The sequence below is a fragment of the Anarhichas minor genome, unplaced genomic scaffold (assembly GCF_050575085.1).
Source record: "Anarhichas minor isolate MPS153535 unplaced genomic scaffold, ASM5057508v1 ptg000042l, whole genome shotgun sequence".
Classification (NCBI taxonomy): domain Eukaryota; kingdom Metazoa; phylum Chordata; class Actinopteri; order Perciformes; family Anarhichadidae; genus Anarhichas; species Anarhichas minor.
In genome coordinates, this window is record NW_027466488.1 from 7,702,043 (window position 1) to 7,723,444 (window position 21,402).

A 21,402-nucleotide genomic window follows, 5' to 3' on the forward strand; every position below is an offset into this window, starting at 1 on the left:
AGTCATTAAGAACATTATGTCATTATTCCCATTATTAATCTTTCACGATAGCGTGTTTTAAGCTAATGAAAGTTTTAATTACACAATAAGCGATCGGTTTGACTTGAGGTACATAGTAGTGGGTGTTGTGACAGTGGGGTTTAGCCACAGGACAGGACGTCAGGTGGCGGTTAGTGCAGGAAAAGCAGCTCCATTCTGTAGATGCTGTGTGACTCCAGACACTCTCTATTTGTGTTTTTTCCTCTCTTTGTCTTGTTTTTTTTCTGCGTCTTTCTTTTTAACATTTGCACAGTTGTCCTTTCAATGCATTTCTCTTCCTCTCTCGTTCTCACTTTCTCTCTTCGTCAATCTGTATGTCTTGTCTGACTATCCGCCCTCCTCAGGGGTTTCGAGTCTGACTGTTCTCAGCTGCAAGTTAATATTTAATCTGCTGTTAAATAGCACATTGTTGATGAGTCACTGTCCCTCATTCAGACACATTTAGTGTATCTGTTTTGTGTGGCTTGAATACAAAATTCAGGAAATATTGTGTCACATCCTGTAAAGAAAATGCCTCGGAAAAACATGTCAGCAGCCTTTTCAAGCCACCGGGACCCTCCAGGCACAGTTTCCCCCGTAGTTTATAAAACTACACTGCAGCAATATTTGGTGCTTTGCTTCCTTTACTTTATTCGACATGGACAGGGCATGCTTACGAAAAAGAAAAAGAAAGGTAGAAATACAGTCTATTTTTACCTTGTGTTTCAACTGGCTGCATATTGTGACTACGAGCCCCGTTTGGAGATGATGCCTCGCCCTTGCAATGAATTTCGGGGCATACCGTTCATTCTTGTTCTTGTTCATTCTTGCTAAGTCAGTAGCTGATGCATCCTGAGTTGGAAGATAATCCATTGGGATCTGTATCCGCCCTCAGTGTTTTTTCTGCCTATGTGAGATTGCAGTTTGGCTGATATCTATTACATCAAATATGTCATGAGGACAGAGGCCTTATCACATATAAAGAGATCTAACATACCAACAAGAGACAGCCAGACTGACATGAATACCTTTCAAGAGTGTGAGACTTTCAGCACGGGTCTTTATTCTGTTCAGGTTCTTTCATCTGTTGCACAATCTTTACTCTCACTGAAGACATTTCAAGGTATCTCTGGCTAGATTTCTTTTTTGATTCAAACATTTGAAAACTCTGAACCTTCTGAATTGTGGGATTGTTTTTATTACACTGCTTTTAGTTCAGCAGTTCCTCTGGAATTGTTCAGCCCATACAATGTGTTAAAAACCCACTTCATTAGCTGATGCTGTAAATATATATATTTTTAAATATTCACTCCTTAATGTAGTAAAAGCCAAACTTCAAATTTCAGTTGAGAAGATACTCTCCATCTCTGGATTCCACTACAGCCTCCTTTCGTCATGAGAGGAAAAAGAAAGGGATCATGTGTCTAGAAAAGACAGAAAATGAACCAAACTTCAAACTGGACAAGTTGCAAGTCATGTAGAACTACGTGTCTTAATTAAACACCATGTTCATCTAATGAAAGGGGTTTTCATGTGAAAACAGAATTAATATTATTTTTCTCGCAGTAAAATATTTGTGGCCAAATATAGTGTTACAGGTGGGTATTCAAAGGAAGATAAGGCAGAGTGATAATTACAGGTGGGTCTGCACTCATTAGGATGCCTGTCAACCAGTCGAAATGTGAGGTCAAAACTCACTGTAGTCTAATATTGCTTTGTCTCCTTAATAGCCTCCTTATTCCTTATGCTGCTGTGACAACACAGTTTCCCCAAACAGGATTGATGCCCTGGAGTTTCCCTGTGACTGTCCAAATACAGTTTATATGAACTACAAACCATCCGCAAGTGTGAATAAGTGTAAATGTGTGTGTGTGTGTCTGTATGTGTTAGCCCTGTGATCGATGGATGACCCGAGTAGCGTGTACCCTGCCTCTTTCCCAATGCATGCTGGGATTGGCTCCAGCCCCCAGTCTAGACAGGAGAAGCTGTTCAGAAAACAGAAGACTGGATTAAACATTGCTTATGTAGTTGCACAGATTTCTTTTCTCAACAAACATAACATTTCATGTTAAAAAAAGTTCCTCCGATTAACCTTCAGAACCCGCTTTTTTTAAATTGACCGATCTTTGGCTTTCAAGCCAAACAGCCACATGAAGGTTATCCATGGCCAGCTGTCCCTGTCATGTTGTAGCGTGCAGCTTGCTACTCCAATTTCATCTAAGGGCAGCCCTGATAATCCATCATAGCTGATGGCACTGGGTGTTTTACACACACACACACACACACACTATAAAAACATTTTGAGTTTCACTTTTCCGTTTTTTTCACTGATAACTGAATGACTTAGCTTTTTGAAGTGCATTAAAACATAGTATGAAATGTGTAGCTGACAGTCGGGCACAGTGTACGTGTAGTGTGTGCACCTGTATGTGAATGTGCTCGGTAAAAATTCAAACCCATCTTCTCCTCCTACTCATCATGCAGAATACAAATTCCAAAGCACAGAAAATTAAATTAAAAGTCTCTCCTTAACTTCACTTAAGAAGTCTCTCACTTGCAGTGAGACCCTAAAGCCCTCCTCCTTCCCTCTCCAGCTCTCTGTTTCTCTGCCTTCACAAACTCTGAGCATCATGCAAAAGAAGTCGGAGGAGATATGATACTTTAATAAGATGTGTTTGTTGTGTGTACTATAAACCACTTGACCATGGGGTGATTTCCATAGCAGTTGTCTTTAGAAAACATTTGAGCTTAAGGCAGAGTTTTATGTTCTATGGTCTCAATCGCTAGTTTCAAGTCTTCTTCAATACAGCATGATGTTCATTTAGTAAATTATGGTCCATTTAGAGTAAAATAGGCGATAGAGCAGGTTGTACTTTAGGGCGGGGCTGCCTTGTGATTGACAGGTCGCTACCATAGAGTTGTCCAGTCTGGGAGTTGTCCATGTTTTCTTCTTACAACTTTAACCCTTTTACAGTGTGTTTTCAGTTCATGAAAGGTAATTATAACCTTTTTGGTCGCCTAAAAATGTACTTAACTCAAGAAGGTGACTACCCCTCACTTCACATATGCACCACACACACACTTCTGCCACCACTGATCCCACACTAGATCTAAATTTGGGTTGATTTGGTTGGATAAATCAATCTCTTGTTCAAACTTTATCATGGTATGTCTCCTATTTGTTTGGCCTAAGAGCCGGACCATAACAGCACACTATCAAGCTGTTTTTAGATGAGGCAGATTTACACTTTCACAAAACAGTTAACGTGCATTATTATCTCTTCTTTTTTTCTTTCCTTCTCCTCGTCTACACACACCTATAATAATTGTAATTATCATGGCTTGTTGTTGCCAGATGCAATCTTTCACAGTTCTCTGTTGATAAAACAAAGTTAGGGAGGAAAACCGCCTCACACTACTCATTGATCACGTCGTAAAATGTAAAATCTTGTCTTAAATAGAATAAATAGAAAGGTTTAACTCATCAATTTATCTTATAAGTATAAACACCAGATGCTCATGCATTTTAAAAATAAGTCATACTTCAAATTGTGGATACTGTAAGTTTACTTTTTTAAGGTCAGTCACTTTATTAGCTGATGTTTTTTGCGGTTCCACCTGGTTCCTCTGCTGAGTGAGTGATCTCTGTAAATACGACAGTATCTTTGAACACTGATCTCCCTCTTCAGGTTCATTGTTACATTGTTTGTATATTTTCTTATGGTTTGGAGCTACAAACATTTTTGTTTAATGAAACATTCTTACCAGTGTCTTCAGAAAAAACACACACACTATGCCTTTGTGAAATGAAGTGTGACACATTAATAAATTATTGTTGATCAATTAGTCAAATCATGGATCCAGTAGTTCTATGTCGCATCTGAAGTCTGGCAGTTTTGACGTTGAAGTTGCGAAGTCATTTCTGCCTTTCATGCTTTTTCTCTGTCTCTCACTCTCTGTGGTGTTGTCACCATTTAGTCTCAGCTCTTAATACTTTCTCCCGTTCACCTTTTCTTCGTCTCCCTCTCTGCATGATTTTCACATTGCGCTCGTTACTGTAGGAAATTCTCACTTTTGCCTTTCTTCCTCTGTCTGTGAATACGTCTCTACCTCTGTCTGCCTCAGCATTTCTGTCTGTGTGACTCTTTGTCTGTGTGTCTCCTTTTCTCTGTTACATTCAATTTTCCAATTTCCGTCACTTTATTGGCATGACCGTTAAAACGGATAGAATACATAATATCTTGCCTTTCCACATCTTGTCTCCACTCTACTTGTGAGGATTCCTCACACTCCTCGACTCCTAACACACACACACACACACACACCTGCCTCCGTACCTTACCTCCAGCACTTACTCTGACCTTTTTATTCAAGCGTTTCTTCTCGCTCTGCTCTTTATCGACATCCTTTCTTAGTACCTACTTCCTCTACCACTTCACCTGGACTGACCGCTATGCATTGTCAGATGCTCGGCTGCAGTTTCCTTGGAGATGCGCGCATGCACACGCGCACACACACACACACACACACACACACACACACACACACACACAGACAGACAGGATTCTTTATTATGCACTTCCACTGTGTGTAGAGTCGAGTGTGTCTCTTGTTATTTGGTGCTGTAGATGTGTTTGCGTGTGAATGGGCATGTGAGGCATGAGTGTGTGTGCGTGCCATCAAAGTGAGTTGGAGCATTATGCTTGTATAGAATATGGTCAGATTGACAGTCAGGCAGAGACGGATGATGTGGGGGCACATAACCTCCACACCACACTGCCTTGTCTTCTCCTCCTCAATACAGGGCTTTTCTCCTCTTCTCTCATTCCTCTCTGTCACTTAAGTCTTTTATTCTCTACCCTGTGATCTCTCCTCTCCTCTACATCACAGTATAATTACAGAAACCTGAGAGTAGAGAGACTTTTCCCTGTCGCTCCAAATCACACCTATCTTGCTAAGCTACATTGACTAGAATACCCATATGTTACACCTTAGGTGGTTTGTGTGGCATATGTTGTGCAAACACAGAAAGAAACAACACTGCTGCAAAAAGCCTCGCCAGCTGTTACTGTCCTTTGCCTGTTTCTCTCTCTGTCTTTCCGTTGCTCTCATTGTATTCTCCTCTCTTAACAGATGCTTGCATTGCTTTGAGAGACCCAGAGGTTGGTGGGAATGATGATGTGGTGTGGTGTGAAACGCAAATCTCAAACATAACTTACACTTCTAAGGCGTGACTGAATCGGCAGTGCTTCCATCTCATCTTTTGTTCCTTTCCTTTCCTCTCTCAAATTAATTTCTTTCTTAATGACATTAAATACAATGAAGACTGTTCATTGGAGTGTGACAGGACAGTAGGCATAGAGAGGCTAGATAACCTGTGACAGCAAAGAGATGAGCTTAAACATTAGATAGCAGGGGTTCACAGCTTGCCCACCAGGGTGCCCCATTAAGCTCAGTCAAACACGATTAAAAGATTTGAGTGAGGATAACTTATAAAAATCCCCAGGAGGGGGCTTGTTTTTGAAGGCAAGACATTTATGTGTCTGTAAGAGAAGTCTAACATGTTTTTAGACATTTAGGTTTACTGTTAATTCAACATAAACAAAGAAAACTATGATTTCATTTGATAAAGATTTTGTCCAACTAAGATCATAAAGTTATCAGAATAAAAGTCCCACATCATTGTGTATTTTATTTTATTTTTTATGTCAAAACACCCAAACTTTGTTCTTAATTAGTTCAAGTAATCTGCAAGAAGTCATGATTTGTTTACCCACCCCCGGCAAAAAGCTGCTGCTGATTTTGGCAGCACTAAACTCCACTCAGTGCGATGCATGTGTGTGTATGTGCGTGTGTGTGTGTGAGAGTGAGTGTGCATTTGTCTGTGTACGACTTTGTCTGAGCACAACTCTAATCAAGATATCAATATGTGCTGTTGTAACTCTAACTGCACACTGATGTATTGTTCAGTTTCAAATTGGAGTTAATTGAGGATCTTGTTCCCTTTACTTTAGGCTGAATTACATCGACTCCTCTGGTATCCAGTAACATTTGACCCGTCAAAATGCTTTTAATCAGTGCGTGAAATATATTATGTTAGTCTCTGGAAAAATCTTTATAAAATATATTCATCTCTTGCAATTATCACAAAAATGTATTTAAAAGTGTACTATGTCCAGCAGTATTCATTATTCAAATTGCAAAGCTTTCTATCACAAATATGAATACAGATAAATATTGCTGGTGTTTCCTGCTTTATCGCCATTGAAAACCGGATTGTTTCTGGTAAGGCCGTCTTCAATGGGTGCGATGTTGCAAACGTTATCCCTTACAACCTGAAAAGCAATGTATTTTTTCACTGATTCTTTTTTTCTGAGTCAAGGCCTCCTTGGTCCATTATTTTTTAAGGCCAGGTGGCGACCTCTGGGTCTGAAAAGTAAAACCATTGCAGAAGTGCCTTAAACTTGGACTCTTTCTAAAAGCCAGCAGGGGGCAACTCCTCTGGGTTGCAAAAATATGTTCAATTGTATTGTCTATGAGAAAAATACCCACTTTTCACTTGATTTATTGCCTCAAAAAACATTGTAATCATGAGTTTATGGTCTAAATTTCTAGTTTCAAATATTCTTCTATACAGCATGATGTTTATTTAGTAAATTATGGTCCCATTTAGAGTAAAATAGGCGATAAAGCAGAGTATGCTTCAGGGCGTGGCTACCTTGTGATCGTCTTACAACTTTAACCCTGTCACTACATGACTTCTCATTTTTTTATGACTTAAACATTGACTTGTGTCAGAGTTATCTACAGTAACCTTCAGTCTACACTAGTGCTGAAATAGTACATTGATTTATAATAATAATAATAATACTTTAATTTTATATAGCGCTTTTCTAAATACCTAAAGACGCTTTACATAGGGCAGAGACAAACAGAACAAACAAAAAATAAAGACAGAGGAGCAAACAAAAACAAACAGAACATTTTGGTAAAAAAGAAAACTGGAGAAGCTGTGCTGAATGGGTCATGTAGTGGAGGGTAGGGTGCAGGGGTTAGCAGGTGAAGGTGAGGTTGAAGAGGTGGGTTTTGAGGGCTTGTTTGAATGATGATAGGGAGGGAGCCTCACGGATGTGGATGGGGAGGGCGTTCCAGAGGGGAGGTGCAGCAGCTGAGAAGGCCCTGTCACCCCAGGTCCGGCGCTTGGTCCTTATGGTCTTCAGAATGTTTGCACCGGCGGACCTGAGGCAACGGGTTGGGGCGTGGAGGGGGAGGAGGTCTGAAAGGTAGGGAGGGGCCAGGTTGTTTAGGGCTTTGTAGGTGGTGAGTAGTATTTTGAAGTCTATTCTGTATTTGACCGGGAGCCAGTGGAGGTTGCGAAGGACCGGGGTGATGTGTTCATAGCGGCGGGTGGAAGTGAGCAGTCGTGCGGCAGAGTTCTGAACATATTGGAGTTTATTGAGGATTTTGTTGGGAGAACCGTAGAGGATGCTGTTGCAGTAGTCGAGTCTGGAGGTTATGAGGGCATGGATGAGAATTTCGGTGGTGGCAGAGGACAGGGAGGGTCGGAGGCGTGCAATGTTCCTGAGGTGAAAGAAGGCAGTCTTGGTGATGTGGTTGGCGTGGGGTAGGAAAGAGAGGGTGGGGTCGAGGGTGATACCGAGGTTGCGGACCTGGGTGGAGGGGGTGACGATGGAGCCATCAATGTTGAGGGAGAAGGGCTGGGCTGAGCGGGTGAGGGAGTTAGGGCCGATGATGAGTATTTCAGATTTATTGCAGTTGAGTTTGAGAAAGTTCTGTTGCATCCATGATTTTATATCATTGAGACAGGTGGTGAGAGTGGATTTATAAATAAGCTACCAACAAAATGTTTGCCCACAAATCTTACAGCCATGCATGCTAAATGTTAACATTAACATGCTAACAGGCTCACAATGCCAATGCTAACATGCTGATGTTAAGCAACATCTTATTTTAGCATGTTTCCGTGCTAACATGTGCTAATTAGTAAATAGCTGAGGTTGATGAGAATGACATTTGTTTTACAGGAATTTGATTATAAACCAAATTATTGTACAAATTCAAATTTTGACTTCACGGTGGAGCTAGAGGAAAAGTCAGAGGAGTTTTTGTGAGGCATAAATGCTGAGGCATTTTGTGTGCATAAATGTTGGATATCAACACAATGTTATGCTCATGAAACCTAATAAAGATGTTAGCTGTCTATGTTTTCTTCTCTTATTTTCATCTGCCTTCTCTCCTCTCCTGTTCCTTGGCCTGTAAATTTCAGCACACTGTATATTGGATACGACAGGCTTTGTGAATGGAGCACTCACAAAGACGATGCCAGTCACACACTTTCTTCTTACTTTCTCCTCTTCTCAGTCCTTTCCTCCCTTCTCCCTCTCGCTCCTTTCTCCCCTCCATCTGTCTCTTCAAAGATCTTAGCTGTTTCATCTCTTTGTCGGAACTCACCCTCTCTCTCCTCTCTTTATCCTTTCATCCTGGGGAAGCTCAAGTGCGGCAAGCACACTCCTATGGAGGAGTACAAGTCATGTTTGTCCGTGCGCTACAAACCCCTGATCACTTCATATCACTCCAGTCCTCACAACAGATGCAACCCCTACTCTCCCATCCGTACCTTGCTGTCTTTTCTCTCCGTCTTCTTTTCCACCTCTTTCAGTCTACATTTCACAAAGCTACATTTTATTCACGTATTAAACTAACCTGTTTATGTGGCCGTGACCTCTTATGGCACAATTGTTCCCAAATATATGCAGGCTTTTACCTTTCTCTTTGCTGCTTTTGCTAGATTTAATCACATTAATTAAGTTGTTTTTGGACCTTTTTGGGCCTCAAGAGCAAAGACTAAAATACCATAGGAGGGCAATAAAAACCAACATTTTTGGATCTTACAGTAGGATCAGGGTAAGGCCAAGCAAGGTAATTCTCAGGATTGCTGAAAAAAGTATGCGAAAATAGACAACATCTCCTATTGATAAAAGAAGCTCAGTTATACAAAAAGCATATATCTGTAGAATTTTTCTCTTTCCCGCCTTTCCTCTTGGATTGTTTTCTCTGTGCATGCCAATAATCTATATTGAACAATATTATTTTTTAAAAGCGTCACTGTCCTCAGATATGAAGCCTGCAGTGCTGCCAGGAAACTGCTGCTCTTCTTTCCTCTCTCTGGCTCTCTCTCTTTTCCATTACAGTTTTCTTTTGTTTCTCTACCTCCCTGCCCTTCCAATCTACCCTCTGCTCTCCAGTGATCCCCTTTATTAGCTATTGCTGTCAACTGATACTTTAGTTGATCGCACAATCTCTTTCTTCACTTACAGTGATTGTGGTGGAAAATACACAGTCACTCACTGACAAACACAGGTACACGCACCACTGCCAGGTATCACGGCATGTATCACACACAAACACTGTCAAACACACCCTGACATGTCAGTATCATGATCCTAGAAAAGCCCTCCATTGGTGTGGATAAAATACCTAGCTATTAGCATTGGCTGTATGCAGTCAGTACTGTCAGTAAACGGTCTAATACGTGATCAGGTCCACATAGGAAAGCATGACACACACACACACACACACACGCTCACACACACACACATACACTAACGTCAACAACAGCACAAGCATGAGACATGCTCACTTATTAATGTAGATGAATCCATGCAATGAGCACTGACGTATATATGGATATTTATTATTTGATACACTAAATAATATTCTATTGGGAGAAGACTCTTAATCTGCTGCTGTTTTATCACCGTTTCTGACTTTCTTCTGTTTGCTTTCTGCATTAAGTTCCCTTCAGGGAAGTGATGATTGGTGCTTGTGTGTTTGTGTGTGTGTAATTGATTCACATGCTACTGTTGGCTTATTGTCTCTTCCTCCACAGTGGTCATTTAATCAATACCTCTCAGCGTGTTGTTTGATCAGGTGATATCTGTGTTTTTCACTGTCCTGACCAGGCTGCTTCCTTCTAGTATCACTTTTCGACAGGCTAAAAGAAAACGTGTTTTCCATGCAACAAGCTTCTCAATTCACCTTTTTTCATCAGAAATAGTTATTGAGTATGTATGCACATTGTCTTTCTTGTTTGGCTTGGCAATAAGGCTCAAGTAGAGCATGGATGCCAACTTTCAGCACTAATAGAGTAGAAAGGTCTGCTCAGAAATTCATCTGCTTGCTTTGTGTATTCTTGACATCATCATCATCATTCTTGGCCCCCCTTATATGTGTGTGTGTATATTCTTACACACATAAGAATGTATATAAGAATATATTGTTTAAACTTGGTATTTCTTCACAGTTACAAGTAAAGATCAGGCTATACTGATATTATTCGTATTATACTATTGTAGAATTACATTCCAGTGGTGGCTGTGTAGGATTGTCTCCGACAAGTGTGATCCAAGCTTTTCCAATTAGCAGGATTAAAAGGAAGGTATTATTGTTAACATAATTTACAACTGGGTGCCAGACATACAATTAAGTCTGTCATTAGTATCTCAGGGGTGCAGTTTAGGGTGAACTTCTTCTTGTAACCCATAATACAAAATGAATTAAGATTGTAAAGATAATTGGAAGGAATAATCTCATGAAGAAGAAAATAACCAGATTGTTTCCATCTCAAAACAGCTCCCATACACACTTTAGTTGGTTCACATTTCAAAAGAAAACCAATTTTATCAGCACAAAGAATTATAATATCCCATTACTCATTTCGACATAGCGCACAATTTGATGGTTTATGGGGAGGGGGTAAATGGCCAACAGAGGCAGTTCTGTGTTCCTGAAGTGGAGAGATCAAAAAGGTGTTAATTGTCTTAGTTGAGTGGTAATTAGGAGAAAAGAAGAGTATTTCTTGGTTTTGAAGCCAAGCGAGTGTCATCGATTCTGTAAGAGGATCCAATAATATAATTGTCCAGTTATCAAGCATTTCCAATCAAATAGAGAGAAACAGCAGCTTGCTTATAAGCTTGTTTGGCTTGATGTTTAGATTTGGCTTAAACACTCGCTTCGAAGTCCCGCCACTCTTCCCTGCAATGTGTCTGTCCTCATCTCTCTTCAGGTGTCAGCAATTACCATCCTCTCCTCCACTGTGCCACACCCACTCTCTCACTGTGCTGTTAAGAAACAGACGGCTCTTCTTGTTCGACTGGCTGCTACAAACTCCAGAATGTTGTAAAGTCCAAAAGTCAAAACGTATTAATAAAAAGCGAGACACTCGGATAATAGATAACAATGTAATAATTTCCAGAATTCACAAAATGTTTTATCTAACAAAATATTCTGCTTCAATCCATATTAGCTGCAGTTCAACCTTTCAAAAACTACATTTTCACTGCAGAAAACCATTTGCTTCTCCAGTTTGCAGAATCAACCATTTAAATAACAATGTGCCAGGTGCAGGCACACCTGGCTTTTAGAGGTAATGGAAGATGACACTGTGATTGTTTTAATTAATGTTACGCCCATAACACTGTGATTAAATACGAGACTAAGTGCAACCCTGTTGTCCCTTATGCCTTACTAAACGCCCAGATGACATGCCATTTGATTAGTAAAAGGGGAGTTGGACATGCTAAATAGGTCTGATTGTTTTATTCCAAACGGTAGCTAGTTTACAAATAGTTTTAATCATTAATGGCTTAATAGATAATAAAACACAGCTGCAAAGAAACTTTTTGAAACTCAGAAATCTTAATATCTCAGGATTACACAGTCGCTATTGATGGCTCCCTAGTCACCCCTTCCACCCAAATCCACAACCCTGGAGTCATTCTTAACCCCACCCTCTCATTCCTGCCCCATGTCAACCACATCATCAAATCAGCCTTCCTCCACCTCTGTAACATTGCCTACCTCTGACCCTCACTGTCACTTACTGCTGCAGAAACACGCATTAACATATTTGTAACGTCCAGGCTTGACTACTGCAATTGTATCCTCTATAGAGCCACAAACAAAGCCCTTAATAAACTCCAGTATGTACGGAGCTGTACCCGCTCAAGTTATCACATCACCCCCTGACCTGACCTCCACTGGCTCCCGGTTCAAAACAGGATAAAGATTCAAGATTCAATTCACCACCTGCAAGGCACTCAACAAGTTGTTTTTGCCCTACCCGTCCGACCTCCTCAATCAGCATGCCCCTTCCCAACGCCTCAGATCTGCTGACCTCCTGCAAGTCTCTAGAACCAAGCGCCAAACCTTGGGTGTTTTCAGTCGTCGCCCCCTCTCTCCCCAAATGTTGCATATAAAAAAGGCCCTAAAATCTCAACCACCACTCCCCCAACTTTGAAAAGCTCTACATAAATCTGCTATGATATTATTATAGCTTAAGTAATGGCGCTTTGTAATTAGTCTCATAACAAAATGTTCTTGTGTTTGAATATCTATCTCCATTTACTGTTAAGTGGCTGGACTTCAGTATTAAAATGGGCATGTTAATGGATATCAGTGATATCAGTTTTTCCTCCGGTTTCTTCTTTAACCTTTGAATCTGCCTGAAGGAGGAAGGGTAAAATGGAAATTACATTCAGATGTAGATGTTTCCAAAACCATCGAATTAGATGCAAGGCCGGGGAAAAAATGGCTGCCTGCCTATTTCAGTTTGGAAACCTGCCACTGAATTCAGCACCAATAAAAGTCATGTTTGTATGAAAGACACAACACTGTCTTCAGGAAGGTTGTACCTATTTAGTGGCAGAGGGAAATATTTTTGTGACTTTCACAAAAATACTCTGGGAAAAAGACTTAAATAATATATATTGATTTATTCTTTCACTGCGTGTTTGTGTGTATATGAATGTGTAAGCAGGGAAACATCAATTTACAGTTGATCGAAAGCACCAAAGAGGTTACCGAAGGTTAGTCTTTCCATTTATAACAGCCATTTAACGGTTAGGTCAAAAGTTAAATCAATGTCCCGGATGCGTTTTGATATCTGGAGCGCCAATCGAACCAAAATGAAAAGAACGGGGTCATGACATCAACCGTTTGATCTCTCTCCGTCCTGTCTGCAGAGAAGAATCCTGATAAAAATGATGAGGCAATGTCAGTCACTCGGGCTTTTGGTCATACGGCTGTTTTTGTGTGTGTTTGTGTGTGTGTGTGTGTGTGTGTGTGTGATTAGTCTTTCTTTGGGCCAGATGAACACTTCCCTCTACTGCAGTTAATCAATAAAGTCTGTGACTTTTCCCTTGGGTACCCACCCTCCACTATTCTTATCTCCTTCCGCTTTCCCTTTCCTTTCCTTTCTTTTGTAGCCTACTTGTGATGGCAGGGGAAGGGCCAAAGCATCTAAATGGTCTCTTGTAAATGAAGTGAATTGAGACAGAGCTCATCGGCATGCATGAGCAGCTCCCATAAAGTAACGACGCATATCAATCATGCTCGGCGTGTCTTCGTGTTCGACAGGATTCATGACCTTCTGCGGGATTCCTCCGGCGAGATACAGTATAACGCGCATAGCAACACACACAGACATTGACACATGCATGTATGTACGCTCGCATATCAACAGCACCCGCGCACCCACTCTCATTCACTCTTTCAAGCACAACGACACACACGCTGCTCAGCACTCCGTCAAGCAGTCACTGCCGTTTGACACCAGCTCTCTTGTCTCATCATTAGTTTTAGTGAGAGATGTCCTGTCCCCTCAACAAAAACAAACATGGCAGGCGGTGACGAATCAATTAATCAGACGAGGCATTTGCCGATAGTTATGTTTCACTTACAACTAATGTGCATTGAATGTCTCAGAAAGTTTCCAATAATGCATGGACAACACTTTCAATCAGCATTCACTGGAACAGTTTTGATCGATGAATCATCAGAGTCGGATAGATTGCTGTCAAAACAGCAGCTTTCTATGACTGATGATCGTCTTCCACGCTAACTGAATTGATGCACCTCTGGACACAACACTGTGCCAGTGTTTCTTCCTCTGCTTCAGGCTTCGGCCTGATTTAGGCAGTTGATTCCTTTGCTATTTTGTTACCCTGTTAGGATGTTTTGTTTTTGCTGTTGATAAAAATAATTAAAACCCAAATGTCACAGCATCATCAGATTTTTTCAGAATCATGGTGAATCCTAAGATATTAATTTGCTTCATGGCATGAATGTATATTTGGATGTTCTGTATTTTAAACCCTCATAGACCCTCCACAGAAGCCTACCAGCAGAGAAATAAAATAGCTTTCAAACATTCAAAACGTACATTAGCTAGCTAGCTGGCTGACTAGCTAGCTAGATTGCTAATTCAGCGATGCTTAAATGCCGCACTGGTTACAGAAAATGAGCAGAACAGCAGGCTACCAACAATCGCCATTTACTTTTGTACTACTCAAATTACCAACAGTTTCATCTCCATTCTGCTGCTATTCTATTTCTATGCCTACCAGTACATGGCTACCAATTAAGCAACATGAACGTATAAAGAATATTTTGTTATTTTCACACTATTTCTGTCATGCTAATTGATTCTAACTGAGTCATGACAATCTTGCTGCTTTGTAATAAGTTAGTCAGCAAGTGTGTAAACTCACCTGTGATGTTTCTTTTGCGTTGCTAAGGAACTGAGCAATGAATGCTGTTATATATTAAATATTATGCACATGTGGGGATGCATTCCAAGTTGTCAGACACCATGTTGTTTCAGCGGATATTTGGAAACGTTACAAAGTGTTTAAATGTCGGTTAGTTAGGATAGGTAGACCGTGTGATTGTTGCTGTATGTGCGAGGAGAAGATTGAGTGAAAGTCTCTGTAGTGTAACAGTTCGAGTCCACGTGCTTTATTTGCATCACTCCTTTGTTTTGCTTTTGAGTGCAGTGCCCTGTTGAGCAGCCTCCATCCATCCCACCTCTGTGGCCTAGCTGTCAGTCTCTCTTCTTTGGCCGACTACATTTACCTACTTCTTTCTCTGTTTTAGGATTATCATTACCATCTACTTCTATTCTCAATTTTTCTTTCTTTAACCTTTAGTACCCCTTTCCCATTTATCACTTTTTTCAATATCAAACCCTTGGTTACATTAATTTGTCTCTCTGGCCCCACTCCTCGTTCTCACTCTCTTTCTTTCTGAATCTCTCCTTGCCTCTACTGTTTGTCTATACTTCAGCTTTGCTTTTTTTGTATTCTCTCTTTTCTCTTAGTTTCTTCCCTCTTCCTGTCCTTGTCTGCTGTTTTTCTCTCTCTCCCTCTTTTTTTTCCTCCTCCTGTCTCTCTCGCTCTCATTCATTCCCGCCTCTCTCTGCACGTCTTCTCTATTGCCTTTCTTTCCTCCTCCTCTCTCTTTTGCCTTTCTTGTCTCGTCCTCTCTCTCGGCCTCCCTTTCCCTATTCGAACAGACAGTTGAAGCAGCCAAGCTGCCGAAGGAGAGAGCAGACAGAGGATCCGCTCTGTTCGACCTCCCTCCCTCTCCGGAGAGGCAAACTAATGCCGACACGCCAATAAGCTGTAAGGAGACAATTATTCACCATTTATATCAGCTCTCCGTCTTTCTGAGTTAGTGCCGCACACCTCTGCAACTCCACATAGTGTTGTTAATGCTTTTATCCTTTCATTGGTTGCGTTTTGATTCATAGAGATTTGCTCCAGCCACGCTTTGGCCTAGAGGTTGCTTGTTACTGGAAGATCATTGGTCAACAATAATGATAACTTAGAGAATCTGGGAGCAGGCAACATAAATAAAAAGACATGATCTCCCTTCTCACATCAACTGCTATCAACATGCCCCTCAGCGAGACACTTAACTCCCAACTGCTCCACTGGATCTGAAGACTGTAATTATACTAGGCCCTCCATGTTTGTGAATATAAACATAAACTGTATGAATATGAAGCCGAGTGCTGCCTGAAAAGGAACTCAGACATCCAGTTTTGGTTAAATTAGTAAATTGTTTATTTAAATGGCTAAACTAAATAATTTGAAATCTCCAATCTTCTACATCCTGGAGAGTAGCATATAAAATCTAACTTTATATTCACAACTTTTGAATGTGTTCGGGGGTTTTCATCAAGTGCACTTGAACTTTTTCCACTTGGTTTATTCTTCTCCTTTAAGTCAGACACCATGTGCTGCAGAGACAGAGAGACACTGAGGTTAAGACGGAGATAGAGAAGGGCAACAGAGCAAGAAGTAGAGAGCTCAACAAAACAACCTTTTTGCTGCTGCAACTGTAGTGAGGCGTGCTGCGTACATGTGTAGCTACAGTACATGATTTGCGAGTATGAGCATATTTGCATGTATGCGTATATAATGAGGGGCCTAAAGATGACCTAAAGAGGTCTTTGAAATAATAATGAAAAGTCTGAAAGAGTGAATGATGGACTGCTCCATTGATGAGCCCCGCAAACACAGCAGTGCGGAGCATTAAGTATTATATTAAAACAGGCATTTACACACATATTTCTACAGTACACACATACACACACGGACACATACTCACTGAAGTACACACAAACAGAGGAATGCAAACATGCATTCGGCATTTTGGGAATCATACCACAAACGCTCTTGCTTTCTCTCTTCCCCAAAACATCCACTTTCAGAAAATAAGAACGAAAGAGATGATACCTGAGGATAAATATGGAGCGGACTGTTTTCAGTCGTCACTTACAGTAAGTTGCAGATATGCAGTGGTATTTTCTTAAGATCTTCAAAATCCCTATTTTTTATACCAGGAGGCTCATTTTTTACATTATACTCTGACTTTAGCAGACATTTTTTACTACAAGTATGTAGTAAGTAGTGTTTTGTAAGTACCTTTTTTTTATGCAGCCAAAAGACAATAGCGTAGGTCTTTTTTCTTGTCTCATTGTTTCTTAAAAGAGCAAAAAAAATCCCTTTGTAGTAAAGTGGCAATGTCACTCAAATGTACAGATATAAGTGTACAGGCACACTCGCTATGTCCCAATACCTTAAGCTATTAACAACTCCAGCTTGTTCCATATCAGAGAATATGCTGCGACATATTCAGAGAGCTTCTTTTATTTTGAACTTGATTTCTGTCTCGTGATCGCGCTGTGCGTTGTAATGTCTGATCGAGTCGATGTTTAAGGTGAACGGGCCGCCCCCTCGCTTCCTGTCTCTTCAATGATAACAGTTGTAGAGCACAGTGAAAATTTGTTCCCCCTGTGAATCGATGCTAATCACATCATTGTGCTTCCCCCTGTCCCCCTCCCCTCTGTCTGGGGTTTCACACTACTCTCTGGCCTTTTCCTTTTCACCCGCTGTTTCTCTCGTCCTGTCTCTGTCTCCCCCCCCTCTTGCTCCTGTCTCCCTTCATCATATGGGAGGTGAAGCCATCTGAGGCTTCTCGCACGCAAGCCAACCCTCCTCACGGGTCAGCGTTGTGCACACTCTGTTATTGTAGTCGTCGCCGCTGAAGAGATCTTCCATCATGCATCTATCATTCATTCTTTCTGCAGTTGCCGTAAAGGCGTGTTGTGTCTTCACTGTTGTAAGGAAGACCCGAGTATGGAGCTCTAGGCAATATGTTGATATCATTTCAATATGATGATTTGAGAAGATCCCACCTGGATTTTGGTTATGACAAAACGTAGTCCAATGAGTAAAGTGAACAATACAATTTACTACCCAATGTTTGGTTCTCAAGTGTGAATTTTCTGAACACACTCTTAGGCTGCCCAAAGTGACTGTTGCTACGGCCCGAGTTTACTAAGCAGCCAGGTCTGAATACAACCTGAAATGATGCAGAATAAAAATGGCAAGTTAGCATTATGCTGCTACATTTTGTTTGAACCTCAAACGCGCTTTGCAAAATTGACAATTCAATGTTGCACTTTCCTTCTCTGGCCCCGCCATCTGACATGCTTCAAAACTGATATTGCACAGTCTGACACAAGCATCCAGATATCAACCAAGACTTCATTAAACCCATCTTGTTCTGAGTGACGTGCACTTCACTTGTAAGAACGTTGTTATCACACACTCTATACTGGATAAGACAAAAGCAGTGTCCCAGAGGGAAGAATCAGCCTTTTAGACTTCTAATGGAGACCAAAATTTAAATTTTCCATTTCCAATAAATGCCCTCATCTCTCATCAAACACTGACACACGTAACGCTCAAGCATTTTTTTTCAAAAGACTTTTTTCATGCAGATGCAGAGTAACATAAGATACATTTATTTATCTGTGTCATCGATGCTAGCACTAGTATTACACATGCACCCACAAGACAATGACCTTTTTTTTTTCTGCAGAGATGTTACTAAATATGTAATGTGGTTTCTCTCCCTCTGTGTTTTTGTGTGTGTATGTGTGTGTATGTCCCCTTGGCTACATGCCTGTGTCTGCATGTGTGTGTGTCCATGCGTTCACTCACAGCTCCAGCCAACGCCCAGATCGTGCATTCAGGCGAAGCGTGTAACGTCAAGGATGATAACATCAGTGAGAGAATCTACACCATCAAAGAAGGAGACACACTAGTGCTTCAGTGTATTGTTAAAGGACACCCACGACCACAGGTAAGCTCCCAAACAACCTGCTGAGAAAGGTGTGTGCCAGAATATTTGTTAATGGACTCATGTATGTTGATGCTGATCCAGGGTGATGTTCACTGAGTGAGCAAGTAGGTGTTGAGACTCTTGCTTAAGGATACTTCGACCAAATTGGATTAGATGAATATGACAACTGATGTCTTAATGGATGAATGAAGCTTTTCCAGCTTTTCAAATTACACACACATTTTAAAAGTATTGAAATGGTTTATTCAGACTGGTGTCATACAGCTATCTGAGAAACATGTGTTTTTGGTACAGTAAATTCAAAAACGGTGTGGTTTCACAACTAATTTACATAAAATGCTACGTAGAGTAAAATAAAATGATTAACATCGTCAAGATAGAAACTTATCTCCACATTTACATTAATGTAGGTGATCATTATGCTACATCCGAGCCGTGCATTTATCAGAAAATAGCACTATAAACATAACAAATGACTCGTGGATGTATCTAACCATTTATGCTAGCAAGGGTAGGGGATGTTATTTAACGATTGTTCTCCAGACGATCAGAGTTGAGGACTCTGCATGGCAACGGTGTAATCAATGAGCCATGATTGTTGCACTGATTGTTGTTGATTGTTAAATGTTTGCACCTCCCGTCACACCAAATTCCTTGTATGTTCAACATACATGGCAATAAACGGTTCTGATTCTGATTCTGATTCTGATGAGCCATGGTAGCACTTCCATCTTCAAGAAATTCCAAATTTGCAGACTTTATACTTCAATCTTGCTGGATTGTCTCAGATACTAGCTAATATCTCTGTCCTCATATTTCCCTGACACAAATATAGCAATGCCTGAGGTCTTATCAAGCTGCTGTTGTTATAATGCATGAACACCTCCTTAAATCTGGCAAAACCTCCCTTTGTTTACATGGTGAGGCTGTTTTCAGGCTCGCATGTTTGGGCAAAACATGCTGGTGACTGAAAAGACTGCAGGCTATGTGGACACATTCTATGACTAGCATCCGTTAAAAAACATCCCCTACCCTTGCTAGCATAAATAATACGATATATCCACAAGTCGTTTGTTATGTTCAGAGGGTCACTGTGCTTGTGTTTGTGCTGAGTCACATAATCTCCTTCTTTATTTGCCTTACAGTGGCACCAACTAAAACCATGCACTGCTTCAGTGTTCGCAGGTGGACATTGATATCCGTTGGCACTCACCTGAGTAATCTCTGTTGTTAGTGATACATTCAGTATATTGTTTTGATGAATAAGCGCAGCAGTAGTTCAGGATTTAGAGAATATGCTTGTGACTTAAAGTTACAGTTACAATTCTCTTTTCTTTTAGCAAAGCTTATTATGATGTTGCACCAGTGGATTTTATATATATATAATATAAATATAAGACAAAACACATGAAGGATATTATGTGTTCAGATAAATACAAAATACATTATTTGATAGTATAACTTTTCTAATTTGCTGTTCACTACATTGCACCACTGAAATTCTTTCTGTACCTTTTAGCTACATTAGAAAGAAGGCAAGAAGCCCAAATGTTATTATACAACAGCTCAGACTGGGTTGCACATGCTGCATTTGGAGTGCAGCCCATTAGTTGGTTAAAAAAAGAGCACAACCTTTATTCTTCCATAAAGAAATATTTTTTTGAGAGTATTTAAGCACACACACACACACACACATACACACACAGAGAGTAGTAGATTCAGCCAATAGTTGACACATGTGGTTTCCTGGGTTGAACTCCAGCAAAACATGTTGGACCAGGGTCTTAGTGTGTGCGCGTGCATATGTGTGAGCTTACAGAGCTAGATGCAAAATTAACTGAGGTGACTGTGGAGGGCTTGTGTGTTTTGTGTGTATGTGTGTGGGAGTGTGTGAGGTGAGAAAAGCAGTGTTCCTCACGGGTGAATGTCCACTGGCATCACATCAGCATGAATAAAACAGTGCCTGTGTCTAGGCCTTGTTTTCTTCTGTTTGTGTTTATGTGTGTATCGACTGTGTGTGTGTGTGTGTGTGTGTGTGTGTGTGTGTGTGTGTGTGTATGTAAGAGGCTGCTTGCTTCTGTGACCCTACAGATGCAAACAAATCATGTGTACGTAGCTGCAACATCTAATCAAATACCTGTTGACCTAACCTGCATATACTAACTGTGGCTGTCATTCCTCTCTCATTTGATCCATCCATCTTTCCCTGGCTCTCTCTTTCACACACACACCCACACACACACTAACACACAATCACACAGATGCACACCATTTTTACAGGCCCCCAAATAAATACAGACCAACTTTAAATACAACTTTTACTTTCACCGGTGCCGGAATAATAATCATTATAAAAACGTTCTCTAAAAAACACATACTACACAAGTTCATTGCCCTGGAGCAGTTCAAAGATGTAGGAAATTGCGTCAGTGATTGCTTGTTCCCTGCGTCGGAGGTGGTAGTGCATTTTGAATAATGATCACATTGGTTGCATTGTCAGAATGTAAAATGCACAGTATACTGTATAGTGGTTGCACAAGCAAGACTTACACTGCCTCCAGCAAAGAGACATTGTTTGAGTGAGTGTGTCTGCCTGGGTTAGCGTGTGTGTGTGTGTGTGTGAGAGAAAATACGTATGTAGACACACACTAACAAACAAAGGCAGACAGAGACAAAGAAACAGACAACAGACTAAGGCAAAGAGCTGCAGCAGTGAAAACATGTCAGTATCTTAATGCCCTCGGACAGGAACACTGAGGTTGAGACAACAACCTCTGTATGATGAAGGTCTGACGGACGAAATGTAAGTGATGGACAGTGTGTGGAATCAAGTCAAGAGTTTGTGATCCTACACGCATGTCACTGAGA

General features: G+C 40.8%; 1 protein-coding gene across 1 annotated transcript in view; it reads left to right on the forward strand.

The window, feature by feature from the left end:
• The window catches only part of mdga1 (MAM domain containing glycosylphosphatidylinositol anchor 1), a 152,977-nt gene that overhangs the window by 12,336 nt on the left and 119,239 nt on the right, over positions 1–21,402 (forward strand). Inside the window, exons 2-3 of the mRNA XM_076109762.1 lie at positions 15,392–15,500; positions 18,395–18,534. Of these exons, the coding sequence (XP_075965877.1) occupies positions 15,392–15,500; positions 18,395–18,534 (249 nt within the window). The remainder of the gene's footprint in view (positions 1–15,391; positions 15,501–18,394; positions 18,535–21,402) is intronic.